General features: G+C 41.5%; 1 protein-coding gene across 9 annotated transcripts in view; it reads left to right on the top strand.

Annotated features, from left to right (window-relative positions):
* Window positions 1-21,068, top strand: part of PHACTR1 (phosphatase and actin regulator 1) — a 418,901-nt gene that overhangs the window by 297,920 nt on the left and 99,913 nt on the right. For all 9 annotated transcript variants that reach the window (XM_054018764.1, XM_054018762.1, XM_054018763.1 and 6 more), the window contains one exon: window positions 11,356-11,436. In XM_054018764.1, the coding sequence (XP_053874739.1) occupies window positions 11,356-11,436 (81 nt within the window). The remainder of the gene's footprint in view (window positions 1-11,355; window positions 11,437-21,068) is intronic.

Here is a 21,068-nt window from a genome sequence, read left to right as displayed (position 1 = left end):
AGTGAGGGGTTCGAAGGGCAGGAGGGGGATAAGGGCTGCGATAGGGGGTTGGGGCACAGGGTGGTGTAGGGGTGTAGGCTCCGGGCGGTGCTTACCTCAAGCAGCCCCCGGAAGCAGCCCCTCTGGCTCCTATGCGGAGGCACAGCCAGGCAGCTCTGCACTCTGCCCCATCCATAGGCACTGCCCCCGCAGCTCCCATTGGCTGCTGTTCCTGGCCAATAGGAGTTGTGGAACCAGCGCTTGGGGCGGGGGCAGTGTGCATAGCTCCCTGGCTGCCCCTATGCAAAGTAGCCAGAGGGGGGGCATGCCGCTGCTTCGAGGAGCCACACAGAGCCAGAGCAGTCAGGGAGCCTACCTTAGCCCCACTGTGCTGCCAATCGGACTTCTAAAAGCCCAGTCAGCAGTGCTGACCGAAGCCGTCAGGGTCCCTTTTCAACAGGTGTTCCGGTCAAAAACTGGATGCCTGGCAACCCTATACAAGAAAATTTGGATTACTTTGAAAACTGGAATAATAGAAATGAGATGAAATTTAATAGTTCCTAAGTGCATGACCTTTCACTTTGCACTAACAACAAGAACTTTTGCTATAAGTTGGGGATATATCATTTGGAAGCAACAGAGGAGGAAAAAGACTTGGGTGTATTGGTTGATCACACGATGACTATGAGCCACCAATGTGATTGGCCAGGAAAAAGGCTAATGCAATCTTAGGATGCATCAGGTGAGGTATTGCCAGTAGAGATAGGGAAATGTTATTACCATTATGCGAGGCACTGGTGAGACCTCATCTGGAATACTGTGTGCAATTCTGGTCTCCCAGATTTAAGAAGGATGAATTCAAACTGGAACAGAGAAGGGCTACTAGGATGATGAGAAGAATAGAAAACCTACCTTATACGAGGAAACTTCAGGAGTTTGGTTTGTTTAGCCTAAGCAAAGGCTGAGGGGAGATGTGAGTGCACTCTATAAATACATCGGGAATAAATATCAGGGAGAGAGAGGAGTTATTTAAGTTAAGGGCCAATGTTGGCACAAGAACAAATGGATATAAAGTTTAGGCTTAAAATTAGATGAAGGTTTTTAACCATCAAAGGAGTGAAGTTCTGGGGAGGGCTCTGAGTTACTCAGTGAATTCTTTCCCAGGTGTCTGACCGGTGGATCTCACCCACATGCTCATAGTTTAACTGATTGCCATATTTGGGATCAGGAAGGAATTTTCCCTCAGGTCAGATTTGCAGAGACCTGGGGGAGGGTTGGGGGCAGTTGCTTTCCTCTGCCGCATGGGACATGGGTCACTTGCTGGTTTGAACTAGAGTAAATGGTGGATTCTCTGTAACCTGAGTCTTTTTAAATCATGCTTTGAGGACTTCAATAACTCAGCCAGAGATTATGGGTCTATTACAGGAGTGGGTGGGTCAGGTTCTGTGGCCTGCGATGTGCAGGAAGTCAGACTAGATGATCACAACAATTCCTTCTCGCCTTAAACTCTCTGAGACACCTTTCACCGATGCAAACATCTCCTCAGGTGGACTTGATACTGCCACGAGGGGTCCTGTACTATGGTCCGAGCCTATGAAAGCAAGGGCAGACCTAGGGTTAATAGAGACACTTCCATGTGCTTTTGGCAAAACCCTGGCAGTGTGTTCTGTTTCTTCACCAGTCTGTGTAGTTTGCTGTTGCTGCTGTTACTATCTGATTGTTGCATGATATCTACTCCTGAAGATTGTGGGTCTCTGTTTATCATCTGGAGAGATGAGGATGGTGACACCTTTCTTCAGAGATGTGTGGTCTTGCATTCATTCAGAGTAGGATGACCAGACAGCAAATGTGAAAAATCGGGACGGGGTGGGAGGTAATAGGAGTCTATATAAGATAAAGACCCCAAAATTGGGACTGTCCCTATAAAATCGGGGCATCTGGTCACCCTAATTCAGAGTTATGTTCTCTTTGATCAGTGGTTCTCAAACTTTTGTACTGGTGACCCCTTTCACATAGCAAGTATCTAAGTGAGACTCCCCTTATTAATTAAAAACACAGTTTTATATATTTAACACCATTATAAATGCCAGAGGCAAAGCAGGGTTTGGGATGGAGGCTGACAGCTCACGACCCCCCATGTAATAACCTCATGATCCCCTGAGGGGTCCCGACCCCCAGTTTGAGAACCCCTGTCTTTGATTTTCCTCCTGACAGTTCCTTCCATTGTTTTGCTTGAGATGTCCTGTTTTATTTCTTGTCTGTTCATTTATTCATCTTCTGTTCAGGCTTCCTCTGTTTGGTCTGTGAAATCCATTATGTTGAGTTACTTTGCAGCTGGCTGGAAATGTAGCCCTTTTCCTAGAATGGCTTCTTCCTTGATTGCTTTTCAATCCTGCTATAGGAGAGATTTGCAGTCTGTCTGGTTTTGGATTGTATTTCTGATTTCTCTAGTTCAGTTCCTTTTGTTAGTTATGTTTCATAGAGTTGTTCAAATTTTACTTATCTGGATTTGCTTGTGTTTATAGAATTCTTGATTATAAGCCATGTTTTGAATCCTCTTACTTTATCATGGTCTTCTCTGTTTAATGTGGTCTGCAGTTTTTTGATTAGCTCCTGTAATTCTCTGTTTAGAGATTTGATTTTCTATTCATTTTTTCTGATCCTTTCCTCTGGCAGTTTACTTTATGTTTGCTAATGAGCTGTGTAGATCTACAGTTTTATTTGTCTGATATTAATTAAAACATTCAGTGTTACTTTCTTTTGCCAAAATACAAGTGAGAAGTAGAAATGGTTCCTTTCTTTCCCTGTGGTTACTGACTGGGGCAACTGACATTTGACCCTGTAGTTAGTATCCATAGGATATATAGTTTGAGCCACTGTTCTCCAAGTGGGTATCGGGAGTGTGGGGGAGTAATTTCACAAGACTTCCTCCAACAATGTAGATTCATCTGTCACACTGTTCCTGGTCTGCTGATCAGTGCCTTCTATTGGGTATCTGTCTGGCTTTATGTCGAAAATGTGGACCACTGAGCACAGAAGGACTCTCCTCACTGATGCATCTGTATGTTGTGTGCAGCTCGCCTATCAGAAGCACTCAGTGAGTGCACCCAGCAATATGGAATGCCCGGTTATAGAAAAGGAGAGTAGAAGTGGCTGCAATTTTTAAATTTTGACATTTCGATTTTAAAAAAAAAAAGCCAAGGGTGTTTGTTTTGGTTTTTTTTTCTGATAAAATGTTGTGATTGCTGATTTGACCAGCTCTAGATGAGAGGAACTTACTGATGGTGCTGAGCCGGATGTGACTGACCAGAGTTTCCAGCCCACTATGGAGTGTTCAGTAGTCAGAATATCATAGGGGATGAAAAGAGACACAAACTAGATGTGCTCCTTTTCTAAATAGTCCCGAACCACTTCTTTCTCCACAGAGGGCTGGTCACCTTCTCCCCATACTGTGCTGCGGGGGGCGAGGGATAGCTCAGTGGTTTAAGCATTGGCCTGCTAAACCCAGGGCTGTGAGTTCAATCCTTGAGGGGGCCACTTAGGGATCTGGGGCAAAATCAGTACTTGATCCTGCTAGTGAAGGCAGGGGGCTGGACTCAATGACCTTTCAGGGTCCCTTCCAGTTCTACAAGTTAGGTATATCTCCATGTTCCGGTTTCTATGAAAACAAGAAGCACTGCTAGGTTCTTCCCCATGACTTAAGTGAGTCACTGTCTACAATAAAGCCAGTTTCAGTACAAAGACTGGCAATATGAGCAAGGTTCAGTCTGGCTTCTAGTTGATTTTTAATCAGTTATTTCAAGTATCTTAATCAGTCATAGATTGATAGATTTTAAGACTAGAAGGGATGATTGTGACCATCTTCTAGTGCAGAGGTGGGCAAACTTTTCCATACCCACATCTGGGTATGGAAATTGTATGGTAGGCCATGAATGCCCACGAAATTGGGGTGCGGGAGGGGGTGAGGGCTCTGAGGTGAGGCCAGAAATTAGGAGTTCAGGGTGCAGGAGGGGGCTCCATGCTGGGGCAAGGGAGTAGGGGGCAGGGTGGGCGGGGGGGAGGTGAGGGCTCCGGCTGGGGTTGCAGGCTCTGGGTGGGGCTGGGGATGAGGGGTTTGGGGTGCAGGATGGTGTTCCAGGCGGGGACTGAGGGGTTCAGAGGGCAGGAGGGGGATCAGGGCTGGGGCAGGGGCTTGGGGTGTGGGAGGATGTCAGGGTGCAGGCTCCGGCCGGCCGGCATTTACCTCAAGCAGCAGCATGTCCTACCTCTGGCTCCTATGCGGACGCGCAGCCAGGTGGCTCTGCACGCTGCCCTGTCCGCAGGCACCTGCCCTGCAGCTCCCATTGGCTGTGGAGCCTCCTGTTGCCCTTACACATAGGAGCCAGAGGAGGGACATGCCACTGCTTCTGGGAGCCGCGCAAAGCTACAGTATGCCCGGAGCGGGGCAAGCCCCCAGCCCCGCTCCCCGGCTGGAGCACCGGAGCAAGACAAGCCCCAGACTCCGCTCCCTAGCTGGAGCTTGAGGGCCAGAGTGAAATGGTCTGACAGGCCAGCCGCGGCCCGCAGGCTGTAGTTTGCCCACCCCTGTTCTAGTGGATAGGGCACTGGAATGGGACTCGGGGAACCTAGATTCTATTCCTGCTCCTGCCTTGGATGAGTCACTTCACCGCTCTGTGCCTCAGTTTTCCCAGCTGTAAAATAGGGATAATTATAATGGTCTCCTTTGGAAAATATTTTAAGATCTACTGATGAGAAGTGGTATATAAGAGTTAGGTAGTGTTGTTGTTATCTATTCTTAGTTTCTCCTCTATGACATAAATCATATAATTTCACTTAGTAATTGCTGCAGTGGAGGGAATTACTCTTCTCTGTCATTTAAGTGTCAACTGGTTAGGAATTGCAGTTCACTCTTTTGCCATTTGTATAAGATCAGCAAATTTAAAAAAAAAAAACACACAACTTCATACATCCCCATCCCTGTCCTTCACTGACTCACATGTTTTATAACATTGCAGTGTGACAGCACAAGCTGTGGTTGCGATCAGAAAGAAGTTCTCCTACGTGGACACCCCAAAGAAATAATGGCCTCCTGCTTTTGTATGTAATTGTAAACGTGGTCCAGGTTTGCCAAAAGCGTCTCTGTAATTCGCAAACCCTTTGAACACTCTCCCCTTCTCACAGGTTCTGGGGAGAGATTGTATGGGTTTGATTTGTAACCATGCAAAACTGAGTGGGTTTGTTCACTTTCACTTCTAAACAAGACAAAATACAGTAGTTCAGCTGAGTTTCACTTTGACTTTAAAGTTCATTCAAACCCCAGACTCAAAGCAAAGCTCAGGGATGTCAACTCATGTAAAATGAAACTAGGATGATCAGATGTCCCGATGTTGTCAATAGTCCCAATAGTAGAGGCTTTGTCTTATATAAGCAACTATTACCCCACCCCCACTCCTCCATCCCAATTTTTCACACTTGCCACGTGGTCACCCTTAATGAAACAAACCAAAAATTAATTGAGCCTCCTGTGAACTGGAACCTGTGAGTTTTGCCCTGCTCTATCTGAGACTTTCATCCACGTTATTTCTCTTTTCAAAACTACTCATTTAAATCAAGTAGGTACCAGTTGACTACCTAGAAACTCGATGTATTTGAAAAATAAGTTTCAGGATGTCGTAATACACAGTTTACTGGTGCCTCTCATGTGAGTATCTCATGAAAATATATATTTCTTCTCCATAATTCTAAAGGGAATGGTGCATGTTTGTGTATCTTCACACCATGGAGCCAGTAACTTACATTTATTTCCTAACTATCCATATTTGGAATATTAGAAAAGCAAATTCTGAATATTGATTCCAGATATAGTTTACAAAATAGAGAGCTCTTGGCATGTTGTAATGACCTCTGTTGACTACATGACCAATGAAAAATACAGTGGTCTTTAAAAGGAAGAATTCAGACTAAGCATGCCACAGTGTTCTCTTAGAGGAAAGCCAAGGGGGCAGCCGCACACAAGAGCAAGATTAAGATCCATCTGACTAGAGCAGATTATTTTGAGTGTTGATTGTCATCCCAGTAGTTTAATCAGTAGCATGGCATGTTGTGCAAAGGGTGCCAATCTTCTCTCATATATGTGTTGGGGGCGCTGACGTGCTACAGAGTTTGGTCTGTGAGAGATGGGTAGGAAGGGTTGATAGGCTGATGTTTCCTCACTACATAAATGTCTCTGTGGTGGTTTAATGCAGCAGCTTAAGCACTGGGCACACAGGCAGCCGTATGCTTCACCTTCTCAGCTGGAAACAGACCATGATCGCTGTTATCATGGAGCACAAGGGTTTATTAAAGGAATAAAGACAAAATAGTGGTATGTTTCCAGAATGAGGGGGCAGGAAATCCTTGTGACCTTGTCTAGACTGTTCTGATTTTCACAGACCAGACATAGAGAAAAGCGCTACTTGAATAACAGAGGGATGACCCTGCTTAAAAAAGGTTGAAAAACACTGGCTCAGAAATGTAAATAAAAATATTTCTTATCTTTTAATTTTATCAAACCAGATAAGACACCATATACTGTAGATCAAAGTAGCAAAATATGCTTTTGCTCTGTGTCCATGTATGTGTCCTCTTTGTCTAGAAACCAGCAACTGAAAATTGGTTTATTTAAAAACTAGTTCATTTATTTTGATAGCAGAATACAGTTTTAAAACTTAATTAATTCCTATAGCAAGAGTTTGCAATTGATTTCTATCCTCCTGGAAAAGGAACCATACTGTATGAATGGACAAAACAAGGTTAATCGATATATCACTAGTAAAAATCTCAATGGAAGGAATACATCTTAAATATTAATTATACTTAATTTTCCCCATCACTGAAGTTACAAGGTTCTCAGGAATCAAAGGTTAATTCATAAAGGTCTTTATTTTTCTTCTCTTATGAATAGATCCCTTCTAAGTACATAGTGAATAAATGTATGCTGTACCAACTTCCTCCTTAGAAAGAAAATCCTTGGTAAAAGAGCTTTCAGTCTTTGTCAGAATAATTCTGAGCTCTGCAGGTAGTTCACATTGTTCAAGCTGTTAGTTCGCTATGAGTTTTACACATAGGCTTTATGAACTGTAAGTTGGGCATTTGTGATTCTCACCCTGATTCCACAGCACCTTCCAAGGACACACACATAAATATACAGGACTTGTTTGGTGGGGACAAGAGTCCTAATAAAGAAAAATGATTGGTTCTTGAGTTTTAATATCATCAGCTCCTGCTGTCACTCAGTGCTGTCCTTAGATGAACAGCCTGAGAAGCCCTTCCTGTAGATATTTTGGTAACTAAACTCTGGTTCAGTAGGATAGGTGATTAATTCTTTGCGTGTAACTGCCAAATCCTTTCTAAGTGGACACAGGAGACTTTTTTTTAAAAAGAGCAAAGTCCTTGTTTTTAGCCCAAGCTTTGAACAGATGCTTTTGTGTCATCGTCTGATGTGATGTCTGTGACAGGCACCGTTTTTCTACAGGGACCATGAAGAAGCTGGTGTGCAGACAATCATCCTAAACAATCTATGTTTAGAACGCTACATAATTTAGCCTAAAAAAATAGTCAGTGTGTGTGTCTGAGAAGCATTTCTCTCTACTTAGCTGTCTGGCTATCCAATTATTTTGAAGAGGGGACTCTGTCTACTGTGATTTTTTTTTTTCACTACTTCTTGTCTTTCCAATTAGGACTGTCTGACTAAAACGTAATGTCTGCCTCTCTGAAATGTTGACTTCTCTCCATGAAATTAGCTTATTGCTTACCACTGGTTTTGCTTCTGCAGGGTGTAGAATGGTGTGGGCTGAAGCTCTTCACTTATGCTTCTTCCTGACTATAAAAGAAATGCTACTTGTAATACCTTATGTAGTGAACTATATAGGAGTGGACTAAATAGGGTGTGTGTGTGTGTGTGTGAGAGAGAGAGAGCGAGAGAGAGAGAGAATAATTTGGTCCATATGCACAAGTATGTACTGTGCATGTGCGCACACACACATATTCCTGTGTGTATACATGTGTATATAGATAAAATATGCATTGGTTATCTAGCTGCCTAAGGTACAGTTTAGTATATTAATTTTCAAAATATCTTTTAGCAATACTTGACACACTCAGTATCTCCATTCAGTGAACAGTGTTTCTGCCTGTAAGCAGGTGTTGTTATTTTGGTGATATTTCTTCCAACTTGGTTTCCTGTAGAGAGATATACCTATCTCATAGAACTGGAAGGGACCCTGAAAGGTCATAGAGTCCAGCCCACTGCCTTCACTAGCAGGAACAAATACTGATTTTGCCCCAGATCCCTACGTGGCTCCCTCAAGGATTGAACTCACAATCCTGGGTTTAGCAGGCCAATGCTCAAAGCACTGAGCTACCCTCCTTTAGGGTGACCAGATGTCCCGATTTTATAGGGACAGTCCAGATATTTGGGGCTTTTAGGCACTGATAACCCCCCCCCATCCCAGTCCTAATTTTTCACATTTGCCATCTGGTCACCCTACCCTCCTTAGAGTCCAAGGGTGAACTCCTGGGCCCATTGAAGTCAATTGCAAAACTGCCTTTCACCCCAAGGGGATAAAAGACCCAACTGTCCCACAGTTCCTCTCTTCTAGCAGCTGGGAAGCCTCTCCATGCTTCATGTATCTTACAAAGTTCAGTTTGCTGTTTTTATTGTTCTGGTAGTTGTTAACAGTTCATCATTAGAGAACCTGTTGAACTGTTGTTTTGGCTTCTTGATGCTTCCTATGGGATCTATTGAATTACTTTTTTAGCCCATGTAATCATTTTCTGGTGCTTGTTGGTCTATTTGGGCTTCATTTACTGTTCACTGTCTTGTCAGATAATCAAGACAAATAACCAGGCTTTCAAAAATGCAAAGCCCTTGATAGCAAGATGTGTGTTACAGCTTATTTAGACCAGATATTCAGCAAAATGCACAAAGTGTAAAATTTTCCAAAGAGCCAAAGTGACTAAGAGTATGTTTACACTTTGAGCTGCAAACGTAAATTCCAGCTCGAGGAGACATACTCTCGCTAACTCTGATCAAGTTAGTGCACCATAAATAGAGAGTAACCACAACAGCGCAAGCAGTGGCCAAGTGACTTGCTGTCCTGAGAACATACCAGTCAAAGATGCTGCGCATGTACTCAAGGTGGCTAGCCCCTCTTTCCACGGCTATATTCTATTTTTAGCATGGTAGTTTGATCAGAGCTAGCACTGGTATGGCTCCTTGAGCTGGAATTTATTCCTCCAGCTCAAAGTGTAGATGTACCCTATGGCTCATTTCAAAAGTGTCTTAGGTACTTAAGAGTCTAAATCTCACTGAAAGTCAGTGGGACGTAGGCTCCTAAATATCAAAGTCACTTTTGAAAATGTTATCCATATTGTATAGCTATTAGGTCTCTTGTAAGAGATTTGTTATGTTAAATGTAGAGGGTGATCAAAGCAGAAGATAATATCATCTGGAACATACATATAAACATAATACTATAGAAGATGATTGGGCATTGGGTCTGAACCCTTCTATTCCGGTATGGAGAACAGCCCTTAAGCGCTAATTGACATTAGAGGTCAATTGGACATGTTCAAGATGATATGATGATCATTCTGGGATTTCAGTGTGTGAGGAAATGCAAGTGTATTTAATATATACAGCTGTTCATAATGTTTTGTGAAACATTAGATGTTGACTACTTGTTTTTTTTTATTTATCTTTAGAAATATATAATCAAATCTAAAAATCTAATTACTTCCATCAGACACAAGACCTTTTATAAGCAGAGTTATAATAGACAACAGGGCCCAGGCCTTAGTATCTTAAAACTGATCATCACACAGTATATATCTAATAGTAAACAAGTTGCATGATGTCAATATAAATCTCGCCCATCCTCCAGGTACTCAGTATCTCCTGACTTGAGGAACAGAGAACTTGCAGCAGCACAACCAGTGGTTATGTTCTCTTGTTTGGAGGGGAGGAAAAAGTCATTTCAGGGCCTCTTTCACTTTAAATCTGTCCTGTGCAGCTTGAAGTTGCTTCCTCCTGGTTCATTTTTTGTGTGCAGCAGCTGACAGGAGAGCATATGGCACTAGGGATTTGCCCTTGACTGTGCTTCCTTTTTGGCAAGCTACGCCTTGGTTTCTCACAGAGCACACAAAATCTCAGCAAACCCTATGCATTATTTTATGCACCCCTTGCTCACTCTCCGATACATACCTGAATGGACAGATAAGGCCAATTACTTTTTGATGTTTTGGTTAACTGGACATTGCTTTAAAATTGCTGTTGAACTAATCAAACAGCATAATTCTATCTGTCTTTCTGGTGCCCTGATCACCATGGTATCTAGGCACCAAAATAAGAATTATAACGTGTTTGGGCAGAACCTTAGCTGGTGTAGATAAGGGGAGCTTTATTGACTTTAATGGAAGTTCTCTGACTTACACCAGATGAGGACATGGCTCTCTGTCATCCTGAACATAGCATATTCTCCACTCCCCCTTCATGTGTAACTCCCTTCTCTTCATGTGTCAGTATATTTATGCCTGCATCTGTAATTTTCACTCCATGCATCTGAAGAAGTGCATTTTTAACCCATGAAAGCTTATGCCCAAATCAATCTGTTAGTCTTTAAGATGCCACCGGACACCTCGTTGTTTTTGTGGATACAGTCTAACACTGCTACCCCTCTGATTCATGAGGGGTGTATTTCACAAGACTCCTTTCTTTGGGAAGAAATCTATAGGAGGAAGAGGACTTGCCAGCATAAATGTCACTGCATCCTTTGAGGAAAGGCCTCTTCAGATGTGTCTTGCATTGTGCCCTAAGGGTCTGAATTTATTCCCGCTGAAGTTAATGACAAAATTCCCATTGTCTTCAAAGGTGCAGGTTTAGGCCCTTTATAGGAGGTAAGGCATGAGCTCATCCTGATCTGGCATGGGAAGGTTTCACGGCCAAATGCCATTCACTAACAGTGCTCCTTCAAATCTCTTTCGTCTTCCCTCCCTCCCCCCCCATGTGAATTATACCCCATTCTCCTCATCCTTTCTAATTCTCCCCAAAACACTTGGCTCATGTGTTTGAAGAAGCAGTGAGAGTACAGAAGTGCACCTCAATAAATCAGTCTGTATCCATTTGTATCAACAGTCATGTTACAACAACAAGCGGAAATTTACAGAGTTGTGGCTCTCTTGGTTTTCAGATACTAATGGGACTTTTGCCATTGACTTCAATGGGACAAAGATTTGGCCCAGAGAGTAAAAATAAATGCTATAAAAGGCACATGACCTTTCAAAATTGCCTTGGCGTTTATTTTTGTATTTAATCGTACTTTTGTCCTTACACTGTAGCTCTGGAAAGAAAAATATCAATGAGGCAAAGCAGAGAGGAGCTGATAAAACGAGGAGTCTTGAAGGAAATCTATGATAAAGGTAAGAGATACTTGTCTACTCAACTTTAAATTGAAAATACTGTATGTACAGTCTTATGGCCTGATCTTGTAATGTTATAATACCAGTAACTTCAATGGCGTTAACTCGTGGTTTACCTAATGAGATCCAAATCAGGCCTTCATACTTCTGTTTTAATTTTACTTAGGTTTGCCACTTTGAATAATTGTAAAAATCATCTAATGAGAGTTAAAAATTAAACATACGTAAAGTAGCTAAAGGATAAATTATAGCAGTATATGGCAATCACTCTTCTCTTGATAACAAGGACATAATGTAGAAAAATGGAATGACCCGATGTTGGCTCTTGATATCAACATTCTGAGTCACTGCTGGATTAACTATTGTGGAAAGGGAAATCATTTACATTGCTTTGGATTACTTAGAGCACAGGGCACCACAGATTCCTATGGCATATCTGAAAATCCATAATACTCATGACCTGGATACTTCACAAATGTGACAAGAAAAATAACATTCACACTCAAGAATGAAATTTCATTGCTTTATGTCATCCCATTTAAGTAAGGCAACAAATACACATTGCCTATTACGTATTTGTCAGTCGTCTAACCTCTCCTTCAGTTTGTTCCGTTTTCTGTGTAAAGAGCACAAAGGCAATAATTCAGCCAAGCACTTAAACTCAGAACCACAAAGGTACTTAGTTGCCTAAACCCCTGATTTAGGCACCTAATTTCTCTCATCCTATGGTGCCTTTAGGTGCCTACATCCCAGTTTTGGCTCCACTGTGGCTATGGGAGGCCCAGGTTCAATTCTCCCCTCTTCTAGATGGAGAGAGAGGTTTTGAACAGGAGTTTCCCACCTATTAGAAAAGTGGTCTAGCAACTAAGCTATGGGATTTTCTGATGTTGGGGCTCCCTCGATCTCTCCAATTGAAGCTGTTCCATTGTGGATAAATAATGAAAGAGTGATTGGAGTGGGGAAACTGGACCCCGGGTCCCCAGCATCCCAGGTGGATGCCCTAACCACTGGACTGCAGAATCATTCTCTCTCTCTCTCTGGCCCAATGGCTGTTCCACTGTGGATAAATACTTAAATAGGCCACCTCGTCCTCCTCCTGGCATCATTTTGTGTGGAGTGAGTCAGGCGCCTAACTCATTCCCATCCCACAGATTGCAACCATTTAAGTGACTTCAAAAAGTACAGTGTTTTGTAATTAAATTACAAATTTTAGCTTGTTCATTTTTGCCACTTTTTAACACTTTATTTCTAGCAGTACTTCTGCCCTACTGTTTGCCCTTATTTCTGTGAAGTCAGCTCAGATGCTTGCAATTCTTGTCCACTTAACTAATTTTATATGTAGCCTTGGGTGTTCCACATGGCAGAATGATTTGGTTTAAATATGTCACCAAGAAACATGAATAACTCCTTCCAATGATTAAAAAATTAGTCTATTGGACTAAATATGTCATCAGACTAATTTCTATGTGGACGGAAGTGGGGTTTGAACTTGGGCTCTAACCTGAGTCTCAGCCGAGGCTTAGTGTGCTGTGTAGACATAAACTAAATTGATCTGTCCAAGAGATCTCTTCTCTCACCATGGTACAGAGCTGCAATTGAGATAAGCAGAAGCACTAGAGCTGGAATCCGATTGAATTAGGACCCCTCTGCATTAGAATTTACTCCCCATCTTGCTCCGGGCTAGGCTGAATCTGATGACCTTTAAGTCATGTTGCAGAGCTCATCTTTTTTCCCCCTGAACATTTGAAATGGGCAGGGGAGACTTGTGGGGGTGATTTACTGTTGAAGAGGAAAGATAGTATCAACTGTTAATTTGCCTGGTTTGCTAGTTGGGGATGCTTATAAGGGCTGGAATTACTGCAGTCTAGTTATAATGGAGTGCATTTTTTTTTTTTTTTTTTTGTATTTTATGTTATCTCAGGGGGTCGTCAAGGCTGATTCCCCACTCTAGCACTTTGATTGCAGAAGGTGGGGGCCAGCAAGGATTCTAAAAATTAATACTGGCCACTCCAAGCTGGTATTAAACTCCCAAGGTTACAGCTTCTCTCTGACCTTGGAGGGGTGGCTGCTGCCACCACCCAAGTGTAAAAAAAAAAACCCTTGGACCTAGGAAGGCGCACTTGGGAATTCCTCCCTGTGGGGTACCTTAAACCCCTTTTAACTCGCTCCCCCTCCCCGGGAAAAGCTGAGAAAGAAAACAAAGGAAATCAGCTGTTGCCACCAGCTAATTAAACAACATATGCACAAACCTCTTAGGACAAAAAACCCATCCTGTTCTTAAAAAAAAGGTAAATTTTATTAAAAACAAAAAAGAAAGAAAATACATCTGGAACTTAGGCTATTGCTAGATTTAAAAAGAGCAAATATAATAATTAAGCATGAAGAATGGTTTTCTTGAGGTCCAGCTTAAAGGTTACAAGCAAAACAAACGCCCCTGGGGTTAGCACAGAGGAGTCCACAAACCATAAAGAAATAAGAGCTAAACCTAATCATGTCTTCCTAGACATTCCCTGATCTACTTACATATCTGGGTTTCAGATAAGTAGTTTCGACATATGATTTGATGATTTTTCATACCTGGTTTAAAGCTTCTTACAGCATTGCTGCTCTGTGTCTCCTCCCTCCGGAGAACAACAGACAGACAAAGGGAAAGCTTTTTCCCAATTTTAAAAAGTTCTAGCCTTCCCATTGGCTCTTTTGGTCAGGTGCCCACTCCCTTTCTTTTACCTATGGGCTTTTTTTAACCCTTTACAGGTAAAACAGGTAGAGAACAGCTACTAACAAGGATTTTGTAGCTAACTGGCTGGCGGGGTGTCCATAAAAGGGAGTCGTTGTCCCCTTCCCCCCCGCCCCACACACACACATACTTCATTTATCACAGGGTCTTAGAGCAGATGGATGGTTGGTGCTCTTTTTATAGGCCCTGATTCAGGAAAACACTTGAGCATATGCTTAAATCCATTCCTGTGTAGTACAGCATTTCAGCTTATGCTCAGTGCTGTCCTGTATAGGTATGCTTTCCTAAATTGGGACCATAGTACATGTATCTAAATAAATAAATAAACAAACATACATATAGGTATATAGAGCCACTAAAGAGGGTTCTCTCTCTACACTGATAGCAAGAAAATCTAAGTGCAGAAGGAAAATCCCCTTCCACACACACTTATGTGATGCTGTCTTCTGTAATGAAATACTATATCATCAAATACTATGACTATCATTAGGAACTGCATCCCACCACCTCTGAAAATCAGACTACTTTTATATGTCCCCAAATATGGATTTGGGTGCCTAAAATAGGGCACCTAAGTCTAAAAATATATGCAATTGTGAGGAAAAAGAAATAATACATGGTATTAAAGTAATGACATACTGCACTTTGAAATACAGAATTATAAAAAACTCTGTGTGTGACAGAGAGAGAGAGCACGCGTGTTTACTGTACGTGGTGATGTGTGGTGGTAAACAGTTTTTTTGGCATGAGTTTGCAATACCTGCTCACTATCCTGTATTGTACTACAAGGGCAGATAAGGCAAAATCCCCATAAAAGAATATAACATATCCATACCGAAGGCTGGTAAAAGGGGAATTCAGGACGAAGAGGATTACATGAAATCCAGGGGCTACTGGAATAATTTATCTGTTCATAAGGTAACTAGTTGTTTGTTTTATCCTGGCAGAAGCCACAAATGAGTTATTGTAGATCATCACAAACCTGTCCAATAAAACCATTTTTAACACCAAACAACATTGTTCATTTCCCCACATGCACATTTTAAATAAAAATAAAAAGATATTGGATTGTCATTTAAAGCTTTACAATATTTCCTGGTTGCAATTTTTTTTTTTTTGGCATCCCTCTGCCTCTGCAGTAAGATTACTTTAGTTACCATAGACAGATTTCACAGTGGCTGAAATATTAGAATAAGGCTCCGTTTCTGCAAACACTTACATATGTGCTTGGCTTTATGTGCATGAACAGTCCCAGTGACTTCTGCTTCTGTCATTTGACATCAGTGGAACTATTCACCTGCAATAAAGATAAGCATTTATCTGTGGGCTTGGAGGCTTAATTTTTCAAAGTCCAAAAACTCTAAAATACCTTTCCTATTTATCAAGATATCATGTGACCTGCCAGGGACGGGTAAAAATATGAGCCCCAGACCTGCAAGTGGTCTAGGGGAAGATTTCCCATTGACTTTAATGGAAATCCAACACAGGAAACCATTTCAGAATTTAATCACTAGAATGTCATTGGAAAGACAAGATTCCTTTAAATTAATTATATATCTTTTAAATTCACTTTTCCAAGACTAAATATACTTTGTTACCATGATATTAGAATTTTTAAATATGTCTGAATGACATTTGTGAGGAAAGATGGCTTTCAGTATTAATATATATTAGTTTTTGCTTTATGCTTTGTAATTTGGTGTGAGTAGAAAATGCAGAATCACCATAATCCCATTACCCATTTCAACCCTTGCTCCAGCCAATTTTCTGATCTTCACATCAGATTTTCTGTGCCAGTCGTCAACCTGAAGAGAATTTTTACAGTCTGGAAATCAAAATTCCTATCTGTGCAAACAACATCACTGCTGCATCTCCATATCTTCGTACATTTTGCTTTAGTCAAGTTTGTTATAGCTTTAGAATGATTTAATATAAAACATTGTATAATAGATTTTAAAACTGCAAAAATAAGCCACGAGCAATACATTCTACATCTGTAGAGAAGATTTTAAAAAAAAAAGAGAGCCAAAATTTTAAGTTTATATACACAGAGAGAGAGAGAGAGAGAGAGAGAGAAATTGTATATGTGTAGCCTAATCCAGCTCCCATTGAAATCAATGAGAAGACTCTTACCGGCTTCAGTTGGAGCTGGACCACAGTCACTTTAATAAAAGTGGCCTGGTTTTCAGAGGTGTTAAGCATCCACAATTCCCAGTGAAGCCTAGATTTTGTCTGGAGAGAGGAGTGCATTGTGCGGAAAGGGAAGAACAGTAACAATCAAACTCATGCATTTTGCTGCAGTAAAATGCAGTGACTAATAAGACTTAACTCTCATAGAAAGTAGGGTAGTTGCCTGTATCAGCGTGCTGGTAGAGAAATTTTTGTAAACTCTGCATTGAAGAGGAAACCTCTTACATGGGAGAATTTTACAGTGGATATTTTTAGCTCTAAGTTACTGACAGTGAAAATGTTTAGTGCCAACACTGCTATTAGGAAATTGATGAAAACTTCCAACTCTGGCCTCTGCAATTAATTTATAGACACAAGTGGCCAAATTCTCTGCAGATGTAGTTTGGCACTGATCCGTTTGCTTTAGTGGAGCTATGCTAATTTACATCAGGAGAGAATTTGGTTAGTTAGTGACAAGGAATAGGTTCTGGTTTGTTGTTTTAAAAATTATTTTAAAAAACCCTACCCATATGTGGGTGTGTTTTCTCCACAGCTCGATGTATTTAAAAAGAGAAAGCTGTTGATATATTATTAACCTGTCCATTAGAAGTTAGAAGAGCAGGGAATTTTTTTGAACAATCAAATGTACAAAGAGGCTAATTTTAAATAGCACTGTTTAAACCATTTTTAAAAGTGACTGTAAATTTAAAAAAAACCCACTTGTTCTCTGTTCTGACAATAACCATAAATCTTTGAGACAAAAATCCTTTCATGGTCCTGACTTAGAGATGTGTGTGAAAATGGAAGCCTTGTTGATCATCTCTATGTAACATAATAAAGGAACAGGAATCAAAATGAACCCATGTTCCTCATTGCAGTTTAACAAAACTGATATTTAGCCAAATGAAAAGACTTCGGAAAAGGTCCCTGAGATATGACTGAAAACAAGTTAGGACGTTGCCTAAAAGATTTGTGCAGTTTTTTAGGCTGATCAGCTGAAACTCTGTCGTCAGTTTTGTTGCCCAATGAAGGCAAGAAAGAAAAGCAACAAGGTGTCTGACTGTGGAAAATGAACCTGTGCTTGCATGCTGATGTGTCAAAATAGGCACCCGGGTCAGGGCTTATATATTAGGTCTCCTGGAATTTTGGTAACGCCAAGGCAGAAAATAAAAAGCTGTAGTAGTTAAGCCTCACAAGGCATCAAGATAGAAGCTGGTGTACCATACTGAATAATAGCCCCCATGATGTGATAATGTTCTGGCTTGGAATAGGATATTGTCCTTCAAGAAGCAGATGAAAAGTTGTTCGGAGTTCCTCACTTGAAAACAAGCTGTGGAAATTCTGCTCTTCCTTTGTATTTATTTTTAGCTTTTCATGTCAAGAACAGCTGAGGCAGCATATAAAAAACTTGGTTGAATGTCTCTCTTCTCCCATTCTACAAAACAGACATTGACCTCTGGTTTTATATGATTCTGCCTATCAGGAGGCAAGGATGCAAAAGAGTGAGTCTTCCTCTATGCAAGCTCCAGTCTCCCCACCACCTCCATCTTCTTCTGGTTAAAAAGACAGGAGTATGAGAATTGGCACCAATCCTTGAAAGGAAGAAGGGGAGGTTGTAAGATGAGAGAACATGAAATGACAACAAATGGAATTACTAATGAGTAATTTTCTGTTGTATGTTCCTTTTCTCCAATCCTGTGGGACAGTCAGAAGGAATTGGTGGTGGACCCGGCAAACAGTACTCATAAAGGAGGACCTTATTGTCCTAATTGTAGTGCCTTCTTCCCAAAGGAAGCATCTTGCGCAGACAGTAGGCCCCTGCCTCCCTCTTTCATAGGATGAGAGCAGAGCAGACAGCAACAAGTAGAATCGACAAGTTAATGAGTATTTTTCCCTTTTATATTCATTAAAAAGACTCATACTTAGCAAAGTAAACATAATATGGATAAACTGAACTGAGTACCTAAAATGCTGGATCCACAGCATGCTTCAGCCTCTGCCTTAATATTATCCTGGATGAAGAAAAAGCAGGATTAGAGAGCTGGCTTCTCACCTTTGTCTCACAGCCCTTTCAAGATGACTTACTCCTCCTGTCCCATTGAGTGCTTGGTGATCTTTTTGATGATGTAGTAGTGTCATCTAGCAGGTGAAATCTAACAAGACACAGTACATCACAGTGCGATGTTCCAGATGCAACATTAATGGAACAAGAAAGGTGTTCATCACAACATGGCCCCGTATCTTAAATCATTACAAGTAAAATCACTCAAGAATACACTGCATGGAATGACCAGGCATTGGCAGGGAGTTGGCTAAGCAGCTTAATAGGTTTTGTTCATCTTCAATTTCTAGGGCTCTGTGATTGAGTCTATGAAAGTACAAGCCAGGGTTTGCAAGTACTGTATATTTAAAAAAAAACAACACAACTATGTTTGATTAGGTTCCTGCTGCTCTAAATGGTTTGTGGCAGATAGTGCTGTGAGTCTTAAAGTAGAGCCTCTATCCGCAATGCAGCATTTAAAAGAACTCATTTTTTCCCTAAACCAATCGTTACACATCTTAAAATGATTATCTGATGTCTGCAACGACACACAGACACACACTCATCTCAGACCTGATTCCCATTGCCTTGCAACTTGTGTAGTGAGTTTAAAACATTATCAAACAGAATTCCCCCATGGTACAATTTTATACCCACTTTTCACTCACCCTGTGCAGTCATAAATTGCTTCACAAGGCAGTAAAGATCAGTCCCTAAGAGTCCAAGGGCCAGATTGTCTTACAAAGATTTGGTTGCACTGGCTATGGAGTAAATCATGGCAACACATTCCCTCAACAGCCATCATCAGCGGGTCTCCTGTGTAGAGTTTAGTTTAAATTAAAGCTGCTATCCTGAGCAGCAACACTTGCCATCCCTTGGGTGATTTGGCCTGAGGGCACAGTGGGCCAGATTGTGCAGAGAGAAGAAAGTTTTGCACCCATTTATGTCAACACATGTGAATCTGACCAGTTGACTCTATTGACAGGCACATTTCAAACATTTCTGATGTTTGCTCCTGGTCGGATAAGCATCCAAAATGTAAGAGCTTATCCACACCTCTCTTGTTTTCATATAGAAAACAGCTTGTTTTCATGATTTTTACAGCTTATCTTTTAAAATGTCCATTGTTCCATGGTTTCAGCCCCAGGAGTAACCTTTCTCATAGTATTTTTATACCTTTTTTGTCTTCACTAATGTCATAACTATAAAGGGAAGGGTAACAGCTGTCCTGTGTACAGTACTATAAAATCCCTCCTGGCCAGAGACTCCAAAATCCTTTTCCCTGTAAAGGGTTAAGAAGCTAAGAAACTCAGGTAACCTGGCTGGTATCTGACTCAAAGGACCAATAAGGGGACAAGATACTTTCAAATCTTGGGGGGGGGGGGAAAGAGGCTTTTGTTTGTGCTCTTTGTTTGGGTTGTTCGTTTGCTCTTGGGACTGAGAGGGACCAGACATCAATCCAGGTTCTCCACATCTTTCTAAACAAGTCTCTCCTATTTCAAACTTGTAAGTAAATAGCCAGGCAAGGCGTCTTAGTTTTACTTTGTTTTCTCAACTTGTAAATGTACCTTTTACTAGAGTGTTTATCTTTGTTTGCTGTACTTTGAACCTAGACTAGAGGGGAGTCCTCTGAGCTCTTTAAGTTTGATTACCCTGTAAAGTTATTTTCCATACTGATTTTACAGAGATGATTTTTACCTTTTTCTTTAATTAAAAGCCTTCTTTTTAAGAACCTGATTGATTTTTCCTTGTTTTTTAGATCCAAGGGGGTTGGATCTGTATTCACCAGGAGTTGGTGGGAGGAAGGAGGGGAATGGTTAATTTCTCCTTGTTTTAAGATCCAAGGGGTTTGGATCTGTATTCACCAGGGAATTGGTGAAGGTCTCTCAAGGCTTCCCAGGGAAGGAAATTAGCTTGAGATGGTGGCAGCGGACCAGATCTAAGCTGGTAGTTAAGCTTAGAAGTCTTCATGCAGGCCCCCACATTGTACCCTAAAGTTCAAAGTGGGGATACAGCCTTGACAACTACCAACATTAAAGTGCTGCCATAGCAGTGCTTTAACATGGCTGTGTGGTCGCAGCACCAGCTGTGGGAGAGAGATCTCCCAGCGCTGTTAAAAAAACCACACCCCCACAAGGGGAGTAGTTACCAGCCAGTGCTGTGGGACTGTCTACACTGCCACTTTACAGCGCTGAAACTTGCAACACTCAGGGGAGTGTTTTTTCACACCCCTGAGCGAGAAAGTTTCAGCGCTGTAAAGTGACAGTGTAGACAAGGTTAATCTAGGTGAGATTGTTAGTGACAAGGAATGTATTGAACTTGAGGCTAACAATTGCTTAAGAGATGTGGTTACAATGGCTTCATCAGAGAAGTGGTGGCTATCTCCACCTTCTATAGACTCAGTGTCTTCCTGCTGGTTTTAACAATATGAGGGACATTGATCCAAATTTCTGTTTGTAGCCCAAAGTGCCTTGAGAATTTACAGACCTTGAGTGTGTGGAACCTGCTGAAACTTGCGGAGAGAAGGTGCTGTGCCACCTCCTACTAGGACAAGTGGCTGTGCTTTGTGTTTGTGTGTGGTGGAAGGGGGAGCCTCAGTACTGCAGCAAGGAGGAGGGAATGTGATCAGCTGGACAGCTTGGTCATCTGCAATATACCACTGCCAGCTAGAGTGTTGAGCTCACA

The sequence above is a fragment of the Malaclemys terrapin genome, chromosome 2 (assembly GCF_027887155.1).
Source record: "Malaclemys terrapin pileata isolate rMalTer1 chromosome 2, rMalTer1.hap1, whole genome shotgun sequence".
Taxonomy (NCBI): Eukaryota; Metazoa; Chordata; order Testudines; family Emydidae; genus Malaclemys; species Malaclemys terrapin.
Note: the sequence above shows the minus strand (reverse complement) of the source record. Positions and strands in the feature narration are given on the sequence as shown.